Here is a 19,473-nt window from a genome sequence, read left to right as displayed (position 1 = left end):
GGAAGCTATAGAACGTCGTTACAGGAAGGAAATTCAACATTGGACTTTGGGACTCGTCATTTTCCAAAATAAGATATTTTTACGCCTACCTGAGCTGACAGTCTCCAATACGGCATGCATTGCTTTACATTACACACAGTGAAATGATAGCAACAGACAAGGGGGAAAAACTTAAGAAAAGTGGATAGATTGCCTTTTAAAAGAAATTCGTTATGAGGATAGCAGTCCAGTCGGCCAACATGACCTGGCAACTGCAAAGAGTTGTAAGAGTAACATTGGAAGATGACAAGCATAATGCTAAGTTTGATCATGAAATTCCACTTGGTGATGTAATCACATGAGAATGGTGACTTTTCAGAAAGTGTGTTCCATTGAATTGACAAAAGGTTGTGCTCATCAGTTAACTTCAGTCCTGTGTCACAGATTTTCTCATCAGTGTTTAGTCATGGCAGTCAAGTCTACATTGGAGATAGCAGCTTTTCAAATCAACTCTCAAATCAACTCTCTAGGAGTGCGGAAGGTGTTAACTCTTTATGTGCCATGGTGAAAACCGCCTTGTGTGCCACATTATTCTGAGACACCAACATTGTCATGCGTTGAGAACACATTCTGTTTTTAAAATCTATATAACTTTTATAGATTTATATCAAATTATAGACGAAGTGAGCAAAGTTGTAGAGAAAATGCTAAACTTTGCATTGATGTAAATTCTATGACAAATCTACAATTGCTTTTCTTTCAAATGCCCAGTAGCTACACTACTGTAAATGTATGACTTTTGCACACAAAGCAGTGACAGAAACTTAGAATTTGCACGCAAATCCAGTATGAAACACTGTGTGTTAGTCAATCACCACATAAATTGCAAGCTATGGACGAGAGGAACGGAATTGCTGTAGAAACGCTTTCATTTTATTGTGGCATTTGGCGATTTATCAATCGGTTTGGGCGGGTTTGTGTGTTTGAGCGGAATATGAGAAGTTAAATACACATATGAACACACAGTGAACTCTCTCTATAAAGTGGACTTTGATGTGACTTGAGAGTAAGCTTCAATATAGGCTACATTAGATCCAAAAATGGTGTAAGCACACTCATCATAATTCCACACATGATAATATCCTGGAACACTATATGTGCTTTTCTCACAGACTGTATGAAAATAAGACAAGCATTTTGTGATGGTTCCTTTTCAGTCAAATTTTTAATTTTTTGAACTGTTCTCAATGACATAATGCCGGATTATAATTCTACAGTGTCTCATCATTTTCATAAAAAGTTCCTCAGAAAATGAATTATTGCTTTTGGACAAGAAACTGGCCAAAATTCTCCCCCCAATCCCCCCCCCCCCAAAAAAAAAAATAAATAAATAAATAAATAAATAAAAATAAATAAATAATAAATATATAAATAAATAAAGAAAGAAAGAAAGAAAGAAAAAAAAAGAAGAAAATTACCCCAAACCCACAACCTTCAATGGTTCCACACTAGAATAGAGAAGAAAAACAAGTTTTGCCGCCCCCATACAGAATAAATCACGAGGATGTGAGGCTCACACTAAATTGGAAAGGTTACAACGCTATGATATTGACGCACTCCCATGCAGATTACTAACTTATCCACTTTGTGTTGATATGCAAGGCCTTTCCTGTGAATTTGGTCAACAGGCCAGATTAACTCAGTGGACAGGGTAGCATGAAGCTATTCACCCTACTTCATTTCATTTTCAGTATTTGTCTGTAATAACATGTAACAGCAATGTAAAACAGCAAGAAAATATAGAAACAATAATCCTAAAACCAGCATTCTTTCATTCTAAAGAGGAATAGGACTTGGGAATTCAAATATCAGTTGTCTGATTACAAATACAGAAGCTGATACAAGCAATATTGAAGAATTTGTGGCCATGCATTGTAGTTTACACAATAAAAAAAAAAACAGCTTTTACTTTACATTCATGCTATGCTTTCTACATATAACTTCTACCAACTTACCAACTTATCTGCACAAAAGTACATTAAATGTCAAAATCTTCATAACTTGTGCACAAAGTGTCCCTTTTCTTTCATCCTCAAGTCAAATGAGGGGACTCAAGGAAACTTTTGGAAAACAAATCAAATTTAGCTGTTACTCAAATGAATGGATAGATGGAGATACCAGAACCCTGATTTAAGACAGTTTGTCAAAGTGAGAACATGTGAGAAAATGGAAATGGTTGTGGTCATCTTATACAGCATTCATGAGTCATCTTTCTTGTCTACTTGTTAACTAAACTGGAATGACCAGACAAAGGTATAATTTTTTCTCTTTTCTTTGTCAAATTTTCATCCAAAACAATCAGGTATCCATCTGCTGCAGTGACAAGGTTTTTGTGAATTTTGTGAAGTAAAAATTCAGGCCACACTATATCCTGTGCTGTTTCTTATTGTTTATTTGTTCAGCTATAATGAAATTTCAATATAACAAAAGAAAAGTGATGGTCCCAAGGACTTTGTAAACTGGAGTCCACTGTACTATGCTCTTGGACACTGGGTGAAGAGGAAAGCAAGGTAAGATGAGATTACAATAAATGCAACCATCAAAACAACTCCTCGCCAACAGGCAAAACATAACAAAGCTGTTGCTATAGCTGTTGCAGTCATCATTTTAAGTTGCATTGTGGTAAAGACCTCTTAATGAAATAGGGCTGTCAGCTGGTAGTGGGTTGACCAATTACACAATGTACAAATCTAGAGTTGCAGAAACAGCAAAATAGGGGAAAAAAACTTCAGTCAAGGCTTATTGAAGCAGCAGGGCTACCGGTATGCAAAAATTGTCATCTCTTTTCCAACATACACATCCTCTGTGGTAAACTTCCTTCTGTTTGCTACATAAAATGCTAAATAAATACTTGCATATTTCTGTACAACACAAAATGATACGATCTCAAATGTTAGAATAATAAAGGCTTATCATATTGCTGAAACAATAATGCACCAGTCAAAAACGATATTTGAAGAAAACTAAAAATGGATGTTGACATTTTGTGTGTCTGTTCCTGTGCCTACATTAATGTTTGTATTTTCATATGTCATGCACAAAAATACACGTTGATATTATGAAAGACAGCTATAGGCTTTTGTCCATTAGCATTTACAGCTCTCTTACTCAACCTACACAATATGAAGTCGACTTTTTCCCATGCATGCCAAGGCTGAAAATGTATTTTTATCATAGAAATGTTTTATTGATTGACAAAAATCCTGTATTTCTAAGATAACATGCCGGAAAATGAATTACTGTAAAACGAGGAATGTTCATATGCATTTTAATTTTGCAGATTTCGCGAGGGATAAGATTTGCGAAATTGCAATGCACACAAAAGTTCTGGTCTACGCTACATGCACTGAATGCCAGTGGTAATTCACGTAAATTTCATGCCACAAAAAAGGTCATCGGCTCCAATTCGTGAAAATTTCACGCTGCGAATACAATGTACAATATCATGTTTTACAGTAGTGATTTAATAGTCATCATACAAGACTGGTATGACTTGAGTATTGTAACTTTTAATATCTTGAAATTTTCAGAATTCTCAGCTTTCAAATGATATATAATGAATTTGTCAAACATTATTTCATAGAACCTTCACACCAACAGTAAAAATCAGCCTACATGTGGAGACAATTTTGAGGAAATCAGAGTTGATGTTCACAAATACATACAGTCAAGTGCACTGTAGAGATTTGGCAAGTTACCAGAATAGGTAATTTCAAACACAGTTGATGGTCTTCAAGAAATATTGGGAGTGTGTACTAAGGATCATTGTATACATGTGTATTTGTCTTTCCATACTGGAATGCTATACAGGGAATGCTTTAGTGCTTGTTTAACCCTATTCTAACTGGGGGGGGGGGGTCAAATTGACCCCCCCCCCTCGACGTTTCGCACCACGATTTCGCAACGCGCAAAGCTTTTGCCGCGTCGTTTCACAACTTTTTTCATTGAAGTCTCCCGCATATTTTGAGACCAAATTTGCGACGTCCAGGTACACCGTTCTGAAGTTACATGATGTTATGCATATGCATGTCAACCCGAAAACAGCTCAAATTCATGATATCGTGTGCGAATCCAATGCAAATTGTGTTTTTTGTTTAAATTGATATAAATGAGATTATTTCAACTTTAAACCATTGAAATTAATCAATTCTAGTGTAGATAAGCCTGAAAAAGTGCCTGCAACAAGTTTTGGCAAAAAACAATAGAAAACAAAGGGTTGAAAAAACAATAAAATACATAAGAAATTAACAAAACAATAAAAAACAAAAGAAATTAATTTCAATTGAGCTGCTTTTTTACACAAAAATTGTTTGATGTGTCTTGAGGAATTCTGACACAAAAATTTAGCAATCCTCCAGTCTTTTTAATGGAGTTATAGCTGAAAATATGATTTCATGCACAAATTTGCATAATTAATTTATCAAAAATAGAAAGGCAATATTTTTCTATTGTATGACGATGTAATCTTGTAGTTGACATCCAGCTCTATCTTCAGGCAAAATTTCGCGGCGATCGTGTGATCGGCGGCCGAGATCTGAAGGGGGGGTCAAATTGACCCCCCCTCAGTAAAAACTTGGTCTCAAATAGCCCAGTTAGAATAGGGTTAATACCATGTGGATTTCACAGCACTAACACAAAATGTGTCCATTGCCAATGCATGCTTATCTCCTAAACTTAGAGGGTTGTTATCTTCAATGCTGGTGATCTTTAAACAGAATCTTATCAATTCATTCCTCAAAAATACATCCTCACTCCAGCAGACGTATATAAAATAGGCACCATGGTACTACACACTTTGTAACTCTGTTTCACAGGAGCTTATTCTTCAGATTCACTTCTCGATATATGCTTCCTTCCAAAAGTCAGCAATGCAGCATAATATCATTTTTGTCTTGTCCCATATGAAATCTACCTCATACCAGAGAGATGAAGGCAACCATACCAAGTCAATGCCTCAAAGGCCATCATGCCACGGAATGGCCAAAGTCCTTCCATAGACGGTCAAACTCCTGGACAAATGGCTGCACTATGGCAGGATTGTCCGTTATGATCATATTCTCGTTGTTTGCGGTCGAGGCATGGCTGGTCCAATTGAACGATCCGGAGAGAATTTTCTTCCTGTCAATCAGCAGAAATTTGTGATGCATGAGGTAGACCCGGTTGGTTCTGACCTGTATTCCTGGAAAAGAATTTCAGTCAAAAGATACAGATTTACACCAGAGAAAATTTGTTCGTATTCATTCTTTTTACTTTCTCACTGTGATTCCCTATACCAGATGCAAACAAAGAGACAATTCACACATTTTCATACCTCAGCAAACATGATTGGTTCCAGTTCTTCTCAAATAATGAGATTTGTGAGGCCACAACATTACCCCCTCATTTTGATATAGTTGCTACTTACACACTGTTTCATAAACACACTGCAAACTTTAGAATGCCATGACTTTCTTGGCTGTTGTTGTTGTTTTTTAAATTTTGGTGTTCAACTTTATTAAAACACCGATGTCCATTCAAACATGTTGTGGTATTGCAATGAAGAGTGTTTTATCTTATCTTCGTGGTCATCAGCGCAAGCTCCTGCTGAGATCCACGAACAGGAGTATCAGGCAGAGTAGGGAGAAAATTGAAGCAGCCCTGCACTCCTAATAGGAGTGCTGGGCTGTTTCAATTTTCCCATTAGATGTGTTGGGTTATTTCGGCTTTCTCCCTGCTCTAGCTAATAACTATGGTCACATCCATGAATCACTCATATCCAGCCCCCCCCCCCCCCCCACTCCTGCTGTTGCTATTTCACTCTTTTCCTTTCTTCAGCCCTCTGTTGTTCCTTATCTTGTTTGATGTTGCCGCCCTATTCATCCATATCCTTCAAAGGTTGCCCCCCATGGTCCTGGGGATCATCACTGACCCTCCTGTGCCTTTTGTCTGCCCACCCTCCTTTAATCCCCCTCCCTTTTGTATACCTGTTGGGCTCCTTGCCCATGACCTCCAACCCTCCCCTTTTGTGTTTCTTTGTTCTGTGTCCCTAGCCCACCCCTGACTGTTCTTGTTGTGTGTAATCCTTCTATGTGATTGTTTTCCCTGCCTGTTTGTCATTTTGCCTCTGATGAAGATTCTGTAGGATTGAAAGCTCAGGCCCCTTTTGACTCCATCCATGAATCTTGATAGGAACCTGCTTCAAAGGTCGATTAGATTGTCTGCCCCTACATCAGCATTGGGACCACTGAAAAAGACTCACTTTGGGTATTCATGAGAAATTCAACATTTCAGGACCACTCCCTTGACTTTATACCAATTCTGTCACACCCCTTTCATAATTTTGTCTGTTCTAGCATAAATGTATTCTTTGTCAAAGCCCTCTTGTTGCAGTGATTTCAAGCACAGCAAAATGAGGGCAACCAAACCCAAAGAGAGGATCTTTGTCGACATTTACTTCATTGTTTTTATCAGTATATATGACTTTTGCGATCAGCTTTGATATCAGCCAATCAGCAAAGGTAAATTCATAGGTGCTTTTGTATACAAACTGAGTATGGAAAAGATAAAGGCTAATTTAACAGCTACATGACTTGAACTGGCTGATAATCTCATCATTTAAAGTGGTGGGTGCACACTGGTCATGTTTCTCCTAGGATTATGGTAAATCTTTACTTTAAATACCTGATGGGTGAATATCTTGAGGACGAGTCCTGAGTATACTCGCGCAGGTGTCTATGGGAAATGCACGGTGTAGCTACATGTAAATCAAACCGTCCTCAACGGGTTAAAAGGCCTCTGCTCTGATGCTGTTGATGGTGCATAAAAAAGGCTGATGTTAATGTTAAAATTGGTTCATAGTCAAACACTGCTCATATCAACCATACTTTGGGCCTTTGCCTGTTTCACAAAATTTCAAGACCATTTGTAAACCTTAACCCAGTCATAACAAAATTTACCATTGGCGCGGAATCTGCCGATCTGCGTCCCCGTGTAATTTGGGGCCTCTACATTGGTGATGACTCGAACCAGGACACCTTTGGCTCTCATGCGTAGCACAAAATTGACCAAGTCAGTGTCTGTGATGACATAGACGCAGACATCAAGCGTCCTCTGAGCAGACAGTATGTGGGACAAGAAGATGCTCATGGAATTCTCCTCATGTGAAAATGAACAGTTCTCCCTCTGACATCCATTCCCCCAGAAGAAATACTTGCAGGCCCGCTTCTTGTCCGGATAGATGAGTACCTGGTAGAGGTAAGGATCCTCACAGCCACTCCCTTTTGTCAATGCAGCATTGTTTGCATCTTGCCCCGACTTTTCCAAAGTGGCTCCTGAACTGTTGCTTAAATGTGACAGCAGTTGCTTTCTCCAGATGAGGTATGCTGCCCTGCCCACCACTCCAGCTGCCAGAGTCATCCCAAGAATACGCTTCCAGTTCATGACGCTGCTCACTCGCGCTCTTCCAGATGGTTGCTATGGCAACACCTGTAAATATTTGCAGAAAAACTTGAAATGTCTACCACATGGTCTTGAACTCCCGACTTGGTTTGGCCGCGAGGTCTAACACTATAGAACATGGCAATGATCCTGTCTTTTCGGTTAAAAGCTGTGATTGTAAGTTTGCTCAACTAATGTTAGCATTTGTTTCATGATTGATCATTGATACCAAATTCTCTTTTTTTTTTCTTTTTTTTTTCTTTTTTTACTATACTAGGTCTTCTAAATTGATTTCTGTCAAATTCTACTCACCCTTTCAAAACACTTCAATGTATACCATAACTTTATAAGTAATGTTTACCGCTACCCGGTACCAAAAAAGTACCACACATCCACTGGTACAGGCACAAGTGAATTTTTACTCAGCATTATTAATGACAGCATTTCTTCTTAATTTCCTTTAGGGCTTTAGAGTCTAACGAGCCTAGTTCTGACGATTCAGTTGCCAGCCTACTACAGCAAAGTTTTTGAGAAAACACATCGCGTGCGCGGCATGCGGCAGAAAATACATGAACTTATATCTTGCACTAACTACACACAGTCCAGTCGCTGTATAGTTAATCTTGCGTTGCACGTCTCCACGAACTCAATAACTCAACGGACAGCAGAGCAGAGCCAGAGGCAGAGGGCAGAGCCTGGCTAGAGACTAGGGATCACGTATAGATCTACTTCCACAACAGAAACGCAAGAACCTACACGTGGGACTAAATATATGGTAGCATAAGAATGTGTTAGCTACCTACCAAACGAGGTCCGATCGACAACTTACACCTGATAAGGTAGATTAAAATTCATGCAAATGTAAAGAAAATCTACTTGGCTTCTGAAAAATTAATTCGTACAGAAATATCACCAAAAAAAAAGTATTCTACTAGATCTACCTGGTTTAAGTCGTGAACCGAGGCCGGAATTGTAGCAGAAGACGAAGATCTGAACGAATCGCTCGGGTACGTGTAGAGGGCAGCAAACAGGTTGGTACACCTTTACCACTGTGTATGAGCACCAAGAGATACTAGGGTATCTCCTCACCACTCATTGTTGTAAGCTCTTTACATCTGCCACGTTAAACTAGTTCGATTCACACGTTTTCGCAATATTTTGTATATAATGTTACAACGTGTGTGGCAATGAATTATTATTTTGACTTCTGAAGATGTGTGCTTATTAGATTTAGTAAAAGTTCACTGTGTATTTTTGTAACGGTAATCTATGTAATGAATAAATTCATTTCTAAAGTGAATTCATATAAAATGTTCGTTAAAAGGAATACTGGTATATTTCATCTTATGTGAAAAAAAAAAAAAACTTCTGTAAATTGCATGCTGCGTGAATATCAAAACAATATTGGTGGCCAAATATTTTGGTTAATGCATAATCATTATGATACCCATTTGATAAACTCTTATCATCAATGTGATTCATTTAAACGACATAGGCCTACTCCTTTTATTTTTTTTCCAACAACTCTTTTACACACACACACACACACAAAAAAAAATACAATGATACAGGTAACAATGATACAGGTAAGACTTAATTTCTTCCTCTCCATAAAACATAGGCTGCGCTCTATATCAAATTCTATCATTATGTCTAGCGACATAGATTCATTCAAATCATTGAATTGCCTGATCTTAAGGCATTTCATTCCTTTCATCAGTATCTTCGCTATGAAAATCTTCAGAATGTCAAAATTGATTGCCATTACCTTGCAATTAATGTATTTGATTTGATATCAGTTCTTCATAATATGAATTAAAGTTTCTAGTTTTCACATTTTGCAAAATGAAAATAAGATCGTTCCACTTTTGTTTCAATTATATCCAAGGTGTTCATTAAGTTCTTGATTGCTTACCTAGGGTTGTTTGGGATTTTATTGATCGATAACATAGATGGTATCGCCTGTTTCAGTTTAGAAAAGGAAAACTAACAAGGATATGTATTTTCCAATTGCTGACATAATAAATCAAAAGGCTTCCATTTTTTCACAAAAAAAATAATTGCTGCATGTATACAAAAACACCATTCCTAAAAACACAAATCTTCGCCAAAAAAAAAAAAAATGATGTTACTGTTATATATTATATAGATCTCATTGCCGATATCAGTCTTTTGCTTCAATGATATTTCATGCTATGCCATTATAAATGTACATATCATTATAAGGGAATCCATTTTGTTGATGTGCACAAAGATAAAATAAATCTCTGTAAATGTGGACATATGAATCTATAAAACACCAGGTATTACAGGCCTTTTTGCTCAACCAATGATTCATAAGGATGTCCGAGGTTCTTTAAAATGTTTAATGGATCCATGATAACTTCAGCAAACAAACTTTTGATTGTTAATCTGTACCATTTTTACTACTCCCAGTTTTCATACGAATTTATACATCATAATTATATGTTTGACCTTTTCCCTTCTTGATACTCCAAAATATAAAAATCTATATATCCAGTAACATTATTCAGTTTACCAACCCAACAACCAACGAATCTGTATATAATGACTTTTACTTTCCCGAAAAGTTTCAGTTCCTCCCATTCCATAAATTTGTATTTTTACCAATTCTATATATCCCAATTCAAATATTCTATTTTCCCCCGTTACTAAAATAACTTCCATGGTATTTTATCTTACTATTCTAGTCTGCTGACCATTATCAAATCATTCAGATTTTCATAGTTTGATGAGGTCTTGATGTTCCTTTTCTTCTTCTTTTTTCTATGTTCAATTCGGACCTGCCATATTATATCAAAATAACCACACTGCTTGGACAATATTACAATCAACAATATAATAGTATCATCTGCAATCGAGGAAATTGTAAAATAGAGAAGTAGTAAACAAAAGTGTTTAGGACGCTCATTCATATTTTAATGAACAAATGTATTACATACTATGACCAGAGAGTTGATTTTATTCACGAATCTGTACAAGATATCGACTACCCCAATATCTCATTTCATCTGTCATTTGATACCCGAGTGGTGATGTACTACTCGTACTTCATTGAACATACAAAATGTACTAGTAGTGGTTTGTACCAGCTTCGCCCGCGGCCCGCTCTTGCAGCATACTGTACATAATTAGCATATCAATTACTGCATATTCATGAGCCTTCCACTCGAGAAAGCGCCCTGCAACATGAACTTAGTACGGGAAACATATTTTTAAGTATCTTATTTTTTAGATAAGTTTGCTTTTATAGAAATATAAAATATAAAAAAATATTTTATTTATATTTAATATTTTTAAATGGTAAAATAGAAATACAAATATTTCATACACTAATTTTAGATTGAGCATTTACAACTTTACAGAAAGAGGATGTAAATTTTGCTGATTCAGCACTTTTTCCGAAGCTATGATGTCAGGGGAAAGTCCAAGAAAATACTGGATCTACGCTTTGTGAAGAGTTGAAATCTACACGCCATTCTCATTGCATTACCGGTGAGTATGCCTGTTTTCGGTATAATGCCTGTTACTTTCATGTCATTTCTTTTCACGACTAGATAAGCACTTATGTTTAAACGTACTTTAGAGAGTCTGTTTATGCTGTTGTTGCTGGAACATGGCTTTTGCCCGTTGCAGCAGTCACACTTGCACTGCACTGCACTGTACTTAGTATACCGTACTACTCGTAGAGTCGTACTATCGTAGTTGCGACCGTCGCTCTCATGAACACGCTACTTGTCTGGAACGAGATTGCTTAGTCATCGCACGGGAAACTTCCGGGTGAGAGAACCACCAGCGAATACGGAAGTGCGTCTGCGCATCAGCTGTATTTACATGGATGATAACAATATGTAACACGACAGGTTACTAGTAGTTGAGCATGACTATGTAAAGTGGAAGTGCGTTTCACCTTTCAGCATTGCCAAGCAAATATCCGGTTTTCATGATCAGAGAAAAGGCGACGTCGAAATTGATGAAAATTGTTCAGTTATTTGCTAAATTCACATTGTGTTGTACTTGTGTCAGCCACACAGTTAACAGTTGTTAGAGTGAGTTACTTATTTTAGAGGTCAACGTCTGCCATCTAGTATGATTATGAACTACAAAGTTGGTGGGTGGACTGAATGATGTCTGACTCTTAGTCTGAATCCTCAGATAAAACATCCTGATTCCTGGTGTCTGCCAAATACCAGTATCAGTCATATCCTTTCTTTGACCGGGAAGATAAAAATAAACATCTATTTATATCTTTGATTGAGTAAATGAAACCACATCAAAAAGAAAAACGTCATCTTCATCATTCTCACACAATTTGTTTTGTCTATAAACATCAATTACTGCTTAGTCGCCACTAGTGTGTATATCTTCGATAATCCTATGCACTCCGGGTTGGCAAACCAACGATAGGCCCTGTATTAATTAGTTCGCCGCCCGTAGGTGTAGCGCGCCATGTATTATATAGCGGATCTATTGTTTAGGCCTATATACACACTTCAATGTAGGAATAGGATGCATTCGCGTTGTGCATCATCGCGTTTGAAAAACTTTAATCTGCCACCTGAAATCCATTCGAAATCAAAAACATTCTTGCATCAAAAATGGTTTTATCATCTGTTAAATATGGTAGAATAAAATACATTTGGATTAGAATCTTCAATTATTTGTGTTTTTATGGAGGAAAAAGGTGAATTAGGAATGTCTTTTGAGAGCGATGAAAATCTGTTGCCCCAGCTGATCTCCGCTCATTTCATGCGATGTGAATGTCTGGCGACTTTAGGTCGTGGCAACTTAATGGTATCGACATTACTTTAAATTACATAGGTCTAACTTAAATCCTACTAGTCTAGATCTAGAGTAAAACCACCAGTTTTCTTCCACTCTCCAGAATCCAGCCACTTATCACTAATATTAATAAAAGCCAGCAAATTCTGTTGTCACAACACATGCATTTATATCACATCATTTCACATACTGGTACAGTCATTCACAACAGGAAAGTCCCTACTAAGTCACCTCCGACAATCCATCCAAAATCCAAAGTTTGCCTTTAAAAATGCAGAATCGGTGCAAATTTTCCAAAGTGTGTGTAGTAACTCCAAGTAAGTCCAGGTGTTAAGAATCAGGGTCGCCGAAAAAGCGCTAAAAATTGAGAAATTTTTGCTGTTCTGTTGCAAGCTCAGAGTGTGATGGTATCCTTGAAAACACAAAATAAAAACAAAATATCCATATGTGCCGATGCAGTGACTAAATGTAGCCTCAAGGGGGGGTCGAATGGAAGTGCCAACTCGCCAGAATTCAGACACCAATTGATGGACGCCCCAGGGTCCCCAACGTCCCCGATGCAACCTTGCGCCAACAAGGTTTGGCGCAGCGCATTTTTCAGCGGCCTTGTATGCGCATTGATATTGAACGCGCATCTGTAGCATGCGACCAGATTCTGGTAGATTATAAAGGTGATACATGTTGGGATTTTGTGGAATTCTATGATGTATTTAACATTAAACATTGAGATTAAAGTACAAAAGGAGTTTCTAGTATTATATTTAACATACATTGTTGTAGATACGATTTTGTTAGTTGTTACTTGTTACTTGTTGCAGTAATCCCAATCGCAGCTCCAAGGATGCAAATCTCGGTGTGTATAAATTAATATTTTAGTTGTATGTACTATTTTAGTTGAACAAATATTGCACAAAAGCTTAAGTATCTGAAAACTGGTGGTTTTACTCTAGGTCTAGATTTACAGGTACATGCAAAAAACTTGTCCCAAGGTTCGATCTCTGTGCCAAAATTTGTTCCTGCGCAAAAGCATAGTAGGTTTACATGTAGTTGGCAGTTGAATTTTGGATGGCGTTTTTATGGTCACATTATGGGCAGCTTGCTTTAGTCACAACTCTTTGTCCTATTGATAACTGTACACAGCCCTAGCTCCCCGTCGCTGCACACAAGTGTCATGCTTTGCACAGCATCTGGCCAGGCTATCCTATATTAATAGATCTGTAAATTAGACCTTTTTTTTTCTCTCAGTAGCATCTATAGTCACACCCAGAGACTCAAATTTCAAGAGATTCAGATTACCTCTATTCTTACATAGACTCTGTAACAAGTTTGTATTTCAGCACACATATTGTCGATTTTAGTTTATAGCACACATACATGTACATGTACATGTAGAGGACACTGCTAAGAATTGATATTACTCATATTTTCAGTTTTATATTCTAATTGCTCTATTAGACACTCATCCCAAGCTAAAACACACATATTTTCTGTTCAGCAGTTTCCAGCCATATATACATTTTAAGTGTAGGCCTCATAGTGTAAGTGTCCAAAAGGTTTAGTGTACTGTTAAATGCCTAGAAATATGTTAGACCATCTATAGTACTATACATACATCCTGTACTGCTAAATGCCTAGAAATATATAGACAATCCGATCTATACGTACACCCTGTATTTGTACCCAGTTCACTGTAAAATAAGAGAACAAGATTTAGAAAGTTGAGGAGTGAAAACTTTACTTGCCTCTCTCCATATACGTTGTAATGTAAAGTGTAAGTGTTTGAGGTAAAATCAATGCATGATATCTTGTCTATTAGATTGTTAACTTTGTAATTGATTTGTGTATGTGTGTGTGTGTGTGTTTCTGCTCCTAATGACACAGCACTTCTATGGTATATTGTGGGTTAGGTTACTTTATACAGCTTTTATCTGCCTTTGTTTTTAGATTGATGCAGGGTAAATAGCCAAAATGATTGACTAAAACCCTAAATTTAGATTTTTCAAATGAGACATAGTCATGATAGTGGCGTATACCCAGGCTGGAAGACACATCAAGCAGTATTGTATGAATCTACTACATGTAAGGGTCAAATTTAATCAGTGATCATAGCTGAGGATGTTACCTGTATGACAAGGACACAGGAATTGGTACTCTCCTCACACGGCATCCTTAGGGAATACCTCACAAGATATTGTTCCTCCAGTGAAAGTCCACTGCATCCATTGAAATGTTTCAGCCCTCGGCCTCACCGTCTTCACAATTCTGTAAGTCTTTTAAAGGATGTTTTATGCTTGAGCATGGCGTATCTGCCAGTGTAGTATTAATTTCATGGCAAGGACTGCAGATATTGATTGTCTCTAGACACTCCACTGTTGGGGAATACTTCACATACTCACAAGATTGTAGTGTCATTTGCACAGACAAAATTGTGGGATGTTTGTCGTGATCCAAATACCGAGATTTTTTGCGCTCGTTCATATGGACAAAACTATCTCGCTAATTGCCGATCGCAATTATTTGCCAACCAAACTGCGCATGCCTGAAATCTACTGAAATTGTAACCCTTGTCCTGCTAGTGTTCGTGCAATCTCATGATGTGTGTTTTTGAGTGACGGGATTAAAAAAAATCTCAAGACTATTGTGCACCAGCACTCACACACTTTCCATACTGAGAATTAATGCTTGTTTGTGTTTCTCAAAATGTCAAAAGTTCCAAATTAATCAGATTTCTTTGGATTTGAATCTTGAGTATAAACCATGAGATTTTATCCTGCTAATAAAATGTCAGTTTTAATGCCACCATATGGTTTTTACACCCATTCCATTGCATTCCTCACATGGAAATTCACCCTAGATATAGTACCGGTATGTGGATTCAGTGAATGTAGAAATATTAATAGTACACATCAGTCAAGTTAAAAAGGAAAGGTATAGTATAATGAAGTAGAAGAAAAACATCTTATTTCATTCACTTGTTAATGGTAATTCTAGGTATTCCATTGCATAGTAAAGCTTCACCCATACCTATCTACCACAGCTACCAAGTCTATTCTGCGTGAGACTCAAGCATTTAGGGTCTGTCTTACGATCTCACGCATGACACCCATTTTTCTCACGCATCGGGTGAAGTCTACAACTTGGGCCAAAAAGAAGGAGCATAGCTCAAAGGATTAAAGTGATAGTTGCAATTGAAGGTACATTCCCATTTGTCTTTCAAAATAAGTAGAAAATAGAACATTACTTCAGTATGCACCAGATCGCATCATTAAGAACTAATAAAAAAAAAAAAAAAAAAAACTCCATAGGGTACCATTGGACCTAATTCGCGCGAGCGCCGAGACGCCGAGTCATGAAAATCTCACTCATAATTTTTTTTTTTTTAACTTGGCATCACTGATCTACGGCAGCACTCTTTGGTATGAATTCTTTCTTGAAAACATTGCAGTCTTTTAACCAGTAAGATGATTGAATAGAATTTGTTACACTAGATGGCAGTAATAACAGTGAGACAAGAGCAACGCCTGAGAGAAATTGTAATGCTGTGTAAAGACATTCACACTTCACATACATGTTTAGGTGGATTAATGTGATACCCTAAGCAAAACTTCACATGATAACATCATTAATGTAAACAAATTCTGTATACGCTGAATATTTTGCGAGTTTTTTTTTTTTTTTTTCACAAATTTTGCAAGTCGGGTGCTATTCGCAAATCTAAAAACCCACAAAAATATTGACTGTGAACCTGACATGAATGTGACGTGCACGAATAATATTTCACCATTCAGTACTGTATTCCACTATCGTGAACCTAACCACTCGTGAAAATTTTAGGAAGTCCTGATCCGCAAAAATTTAGACTCACTAAATATATGGCGTATACAGTACATGCCATCTTTTAGTGTTGAGTGAGCTATGAGAATCTTTGCTTTTCTCTCTCTCTCTCTCTCTCTGTGCTAGAAACATTTGTGATGGTGCTCCTGATATTGATTTGAGTTTATGATATGTTGTGCTCCTCCTTCAAGTGAGATTAAGATGTAAGATTTCTTTGGAATGTTGAAGTAAATATAAAATAAGTCTTTCTGTTTAATTCTCAATCTACATTTTTGCCTCTTGACCAAGATGCCTTTGGTATGTATCCCATAGGTCAAACAAATTGTAGATGGTCCCTGTGTGACCATGTGATATAATACCTCTGATATAGAAAGTAAGCAGTTTTCGCTCTCTTTAAATGGGTATATCAATGGCTTGCAGACTAGATGGCACCCTGGTGGCAACTTGAGTCTCGCTGATCAATTGTGGAGATTCAAGCTATGGGGGGGGGGGGGGGGGGGTCCCTGCACATAGTTTAGTGCTGTGTGGAAGTTTGAAACTTCAAAGATTTTGAAAATGGTGTGAATGGAACTACTGAAATAGCACATTTAAAGGGACTGTGCAGTACTGGTTGAGGTGGGGATTCATGTTTTGAACATTCCTAAAATGAGAATCCTCTTATGAAAGATGAATGAGCATGTAATTTTAAAGGGACTGTACAGTAATGGTTGAGGTGGGGATTCATGTTTTGAACATTCCTAAGTGAGATAGTGAAAAGCCTCTTATGAAATATGAAAGAGCATGTAATTTTTAAGAAGGATTCAACGTTTATTTGATGAAAATTGGTTTTCAAATGGCTGAGATATCCAAAAAAGTGCTAATAATAAAAGGCGACATGCCACAACTTTATTAGGATCTCTTTGTTTCACCTCGTTTTTGGATATCTCAGCCATTTCAAAACCGATTTTCATCGAATAAACTTTTGATACCCCTTAGAATTGCATGCTCTTTGACATCTCATAAAGTGGTTTCTGAATGTCTCGCAAAACGTTAAAAGCTAAATCCTCTCCTCGACCAGAACTGTACACACCCTTTAAGAAGGATTCAACGTTTTATTTGATGAAAATTGGTTTTCAAATGGCTGAGATATCCAAAAAAGTGATAATAATAAAAGGCGACAGGCCATGCCTTTTATTAGGATCTCTTTGTTTCACCTTGTTTTTGGATATCTCAGCCATTTCAAAACCGATTTTCATCAAGTAAACTTTTGATACCCCTTAGAATTGCATGCTCTTTGACATCTCATAGAGTGATTTCTGAATATCTCACAAAATGTTAAAAGCTAAATCCTCACCTCAACCAGAACTGTACACATCATAAAAGTTTGCATGGTTGTAGAATAATGTCTCCCAACATTGAGTATGAAATCTTACAGTAATATGCCTTAGATTCCCCCTTTTTTTAAAGAAAAGATTTACCAAGTTAACACCCTGTCTCTTAAGAATGCACTCCCCTTTTGTATGGAGAATTGCAGTTGGATTTTTTTTCAGGGGTTTTCAAATAAATTCACTGGAAATCTAAAGTTGTCTCCCCTTCCATCATAAAGAAGTTTCCAGTTGTATTATAATAAATACCTATCTCTGCAGTGTACCAGCTTATGAAAGGAATCTCATTTTCAGGGTTGTAAAAGGGACATTAAGATCTCAAAGCTTCCTGTAATTTTAGCAACACATGCAAATTTGAAGAGGGGATGTCATCACCTCTTAACTTGCCTATCATTGGTTTGTAGAAAAAAAAAAAAAACCAAAGTATGTCATTGCTTGATGATTTAGCAACTTCTCCGAAAGCCTATCTTTTCCCTGTATTAAAGTCATCAGTGCTTAATTATTGCATGACCACAATATATTGATGCAAAGTATACCAGTATACTGTATGCACATGTTTATCATATTCTTCTTGTTAAGTGTACATCAAAAATGAAAAACTTGGGATGATTTGTGTACAATTCAATGGGAGTTCAATGAAATTAAAACAGTAGGTAGCTCTAATTTAATCTTGATCTTCAAGCCCTCGGTGTCTGTGGTTTACACAATAGTCTCTATTTATTCACACAGAGTTTGGAGGGTACCGGTAGTCCATGTGTAGAGGCACACACATGATTTTGCATCACGGAAGTGGTTGACATGCCTCACCAAGTTATAGCAAGTGTTGGGGAAAGTTCAGCATCGAGGCAAGAATTGCCTAGTCAGCATAAAATGGTTCCAATATGAGTGGTACCCGTTTTTAGTACTTCAGGGCCCCGTTGCAAGACAGTTGCAATCAATTGCAAATAATTGCTAATTTTGAAACAACCATTCTGATTGGCTCAGGGTCTGCCCTATTAAGAAGACATGCATGCAACAATGATTTTGATTGGCCAGTGACAATCAGTTGCAAGTTGCGTTTAAACACAAAGTTTCTAGCAAACGGGGCCCAGAGCAAGCAACACCTTTCAAAACAAACAAACAAATAAAACCTTTATCCCCCTTTGCTTCTGCCATACTTAGAATCCTTCACAATGAGGGTATGATAACAGTGGGAAAAATTTATCTTACTTTTTGCCTTGTTCTCCATAATCTTTCCCTCAAATTTTAGCATACTACACACACACACACACACACACACACAACACACACACATACAGACATATACAATGACTAGCACACAAAGCTAAACTTAAACTTCTTTTGGATGTATCTCCAGTAGATGTGTATGGTATGCTGTACATCCTTGGCTGTCTTCCCAAAAAAACCCACAAAAAATAAAGGACGGCTTGAGCTCATGAAGAGATAAAACCATCGGTGCGGAAGTTATTGATTGTTGTTCATGCAAAGTCGTACAGGAAGTGGGATCCCTAACGTACTTTCCCCATATAAGGAAAACAGTTTTGAACTCTCATTGGTCCATTGTTTGTCCCCTTTTCTGGTATGGAAGCAGTCTTGCTTGTTCACCGATGAGGTAATCAAACTGTCACAGAACAAGCGATAGGCTGTGTGTGTGTGTGTGTGTGTGCTCTATTTTGTTCTTTTGATTAAGGGAGAAAGTTATCATATGTTAGAAGTTGACGTCAGTTTTCTTTTCCCGTTGCAAGGCATTTTGTTGCATATGAAACTTAAAAAGACTATAAGAAGGCTGTGACATGATGAAGTTTCAGTGAAAGCTGTAAACATATCCAAGAGGAGTTGAGTGGAGGTAGAGAAAAAGATAGTGAAAATTCCATCATGATACTCACGGTGTCTGACATGAGTGATCTGTTAGGCAGACTTTGTAAGTATTCACACAGTGTAGGTACAGTAACAGAAGCTGTGTTTTATTTTCAAGTCAAATGTGTCATTGGGGGATAAATGCAAGATTTTTTTTTTT

General features: G+C 37.3%; 1 protein-coding gene across 1 annotated transcript; it reads right to left on the bottom strand.

Annotated features, from left to right (window-relative positions):
• Nucleotides 1-4,621: 4,621 nt before the first annotated feature.
• LOC140231994 (uncharacterized) lies at nt 4,622-7,500 on the bottom strand. Its single transcript, XM_072312146.1, has 2 exons — nt 6,975-7,500; nt 4,622-5,218 (listed from the first exon to the last, which is right to left on the bottom strand). Exons 1-2 carry the CDS (start codon nt 7,456-7,458, stop codon nt 5,004-5,006), a joined length of 699 nt encoding a protein of 232 aa, XP_072168247.1. The 5' UTR covers nt 7,459-7,500; the 3' UTR covers nt 4,622-5,003.
• Between the last annotated feature and the right edge of the window lie 11,973 nt (nt 7,501-19,473).

This window comes from Diadema setosum, chromosome 8 (genome assembly GCF_964275005.1).
Source record: "Diadema setosum chromosome 8, eeDiaSeto1, whole genome shotgun sequence".
Lineage (NCBI taxonomy): Eukaryota > Metazoa > Echinodermata > Echinoidea > Diadematoida > Diadematidae > Diadema > Diadema setosum.
Note: the sequence above shows the minus strand (reverse complement) of the source record. Positions and strands in the feature narration are given on the sequence as shown.

Coding starts and splice junctions, on each gene's coding strand:
- LOC140231994 (XM_072312146.1), bottom strand. CDS start 7,458: ATGAACTGGAAGCGTATTCTTGGGATGACTCTGGCAGCTGGAGTGGTG. Junction 5,219..6,974: donor CGGCAGATTCCGCGCCAATG/GTAAATTTTGTT, acceptor ATTCTTTTCCAG/GAATACAGGTCAGAACCAAC.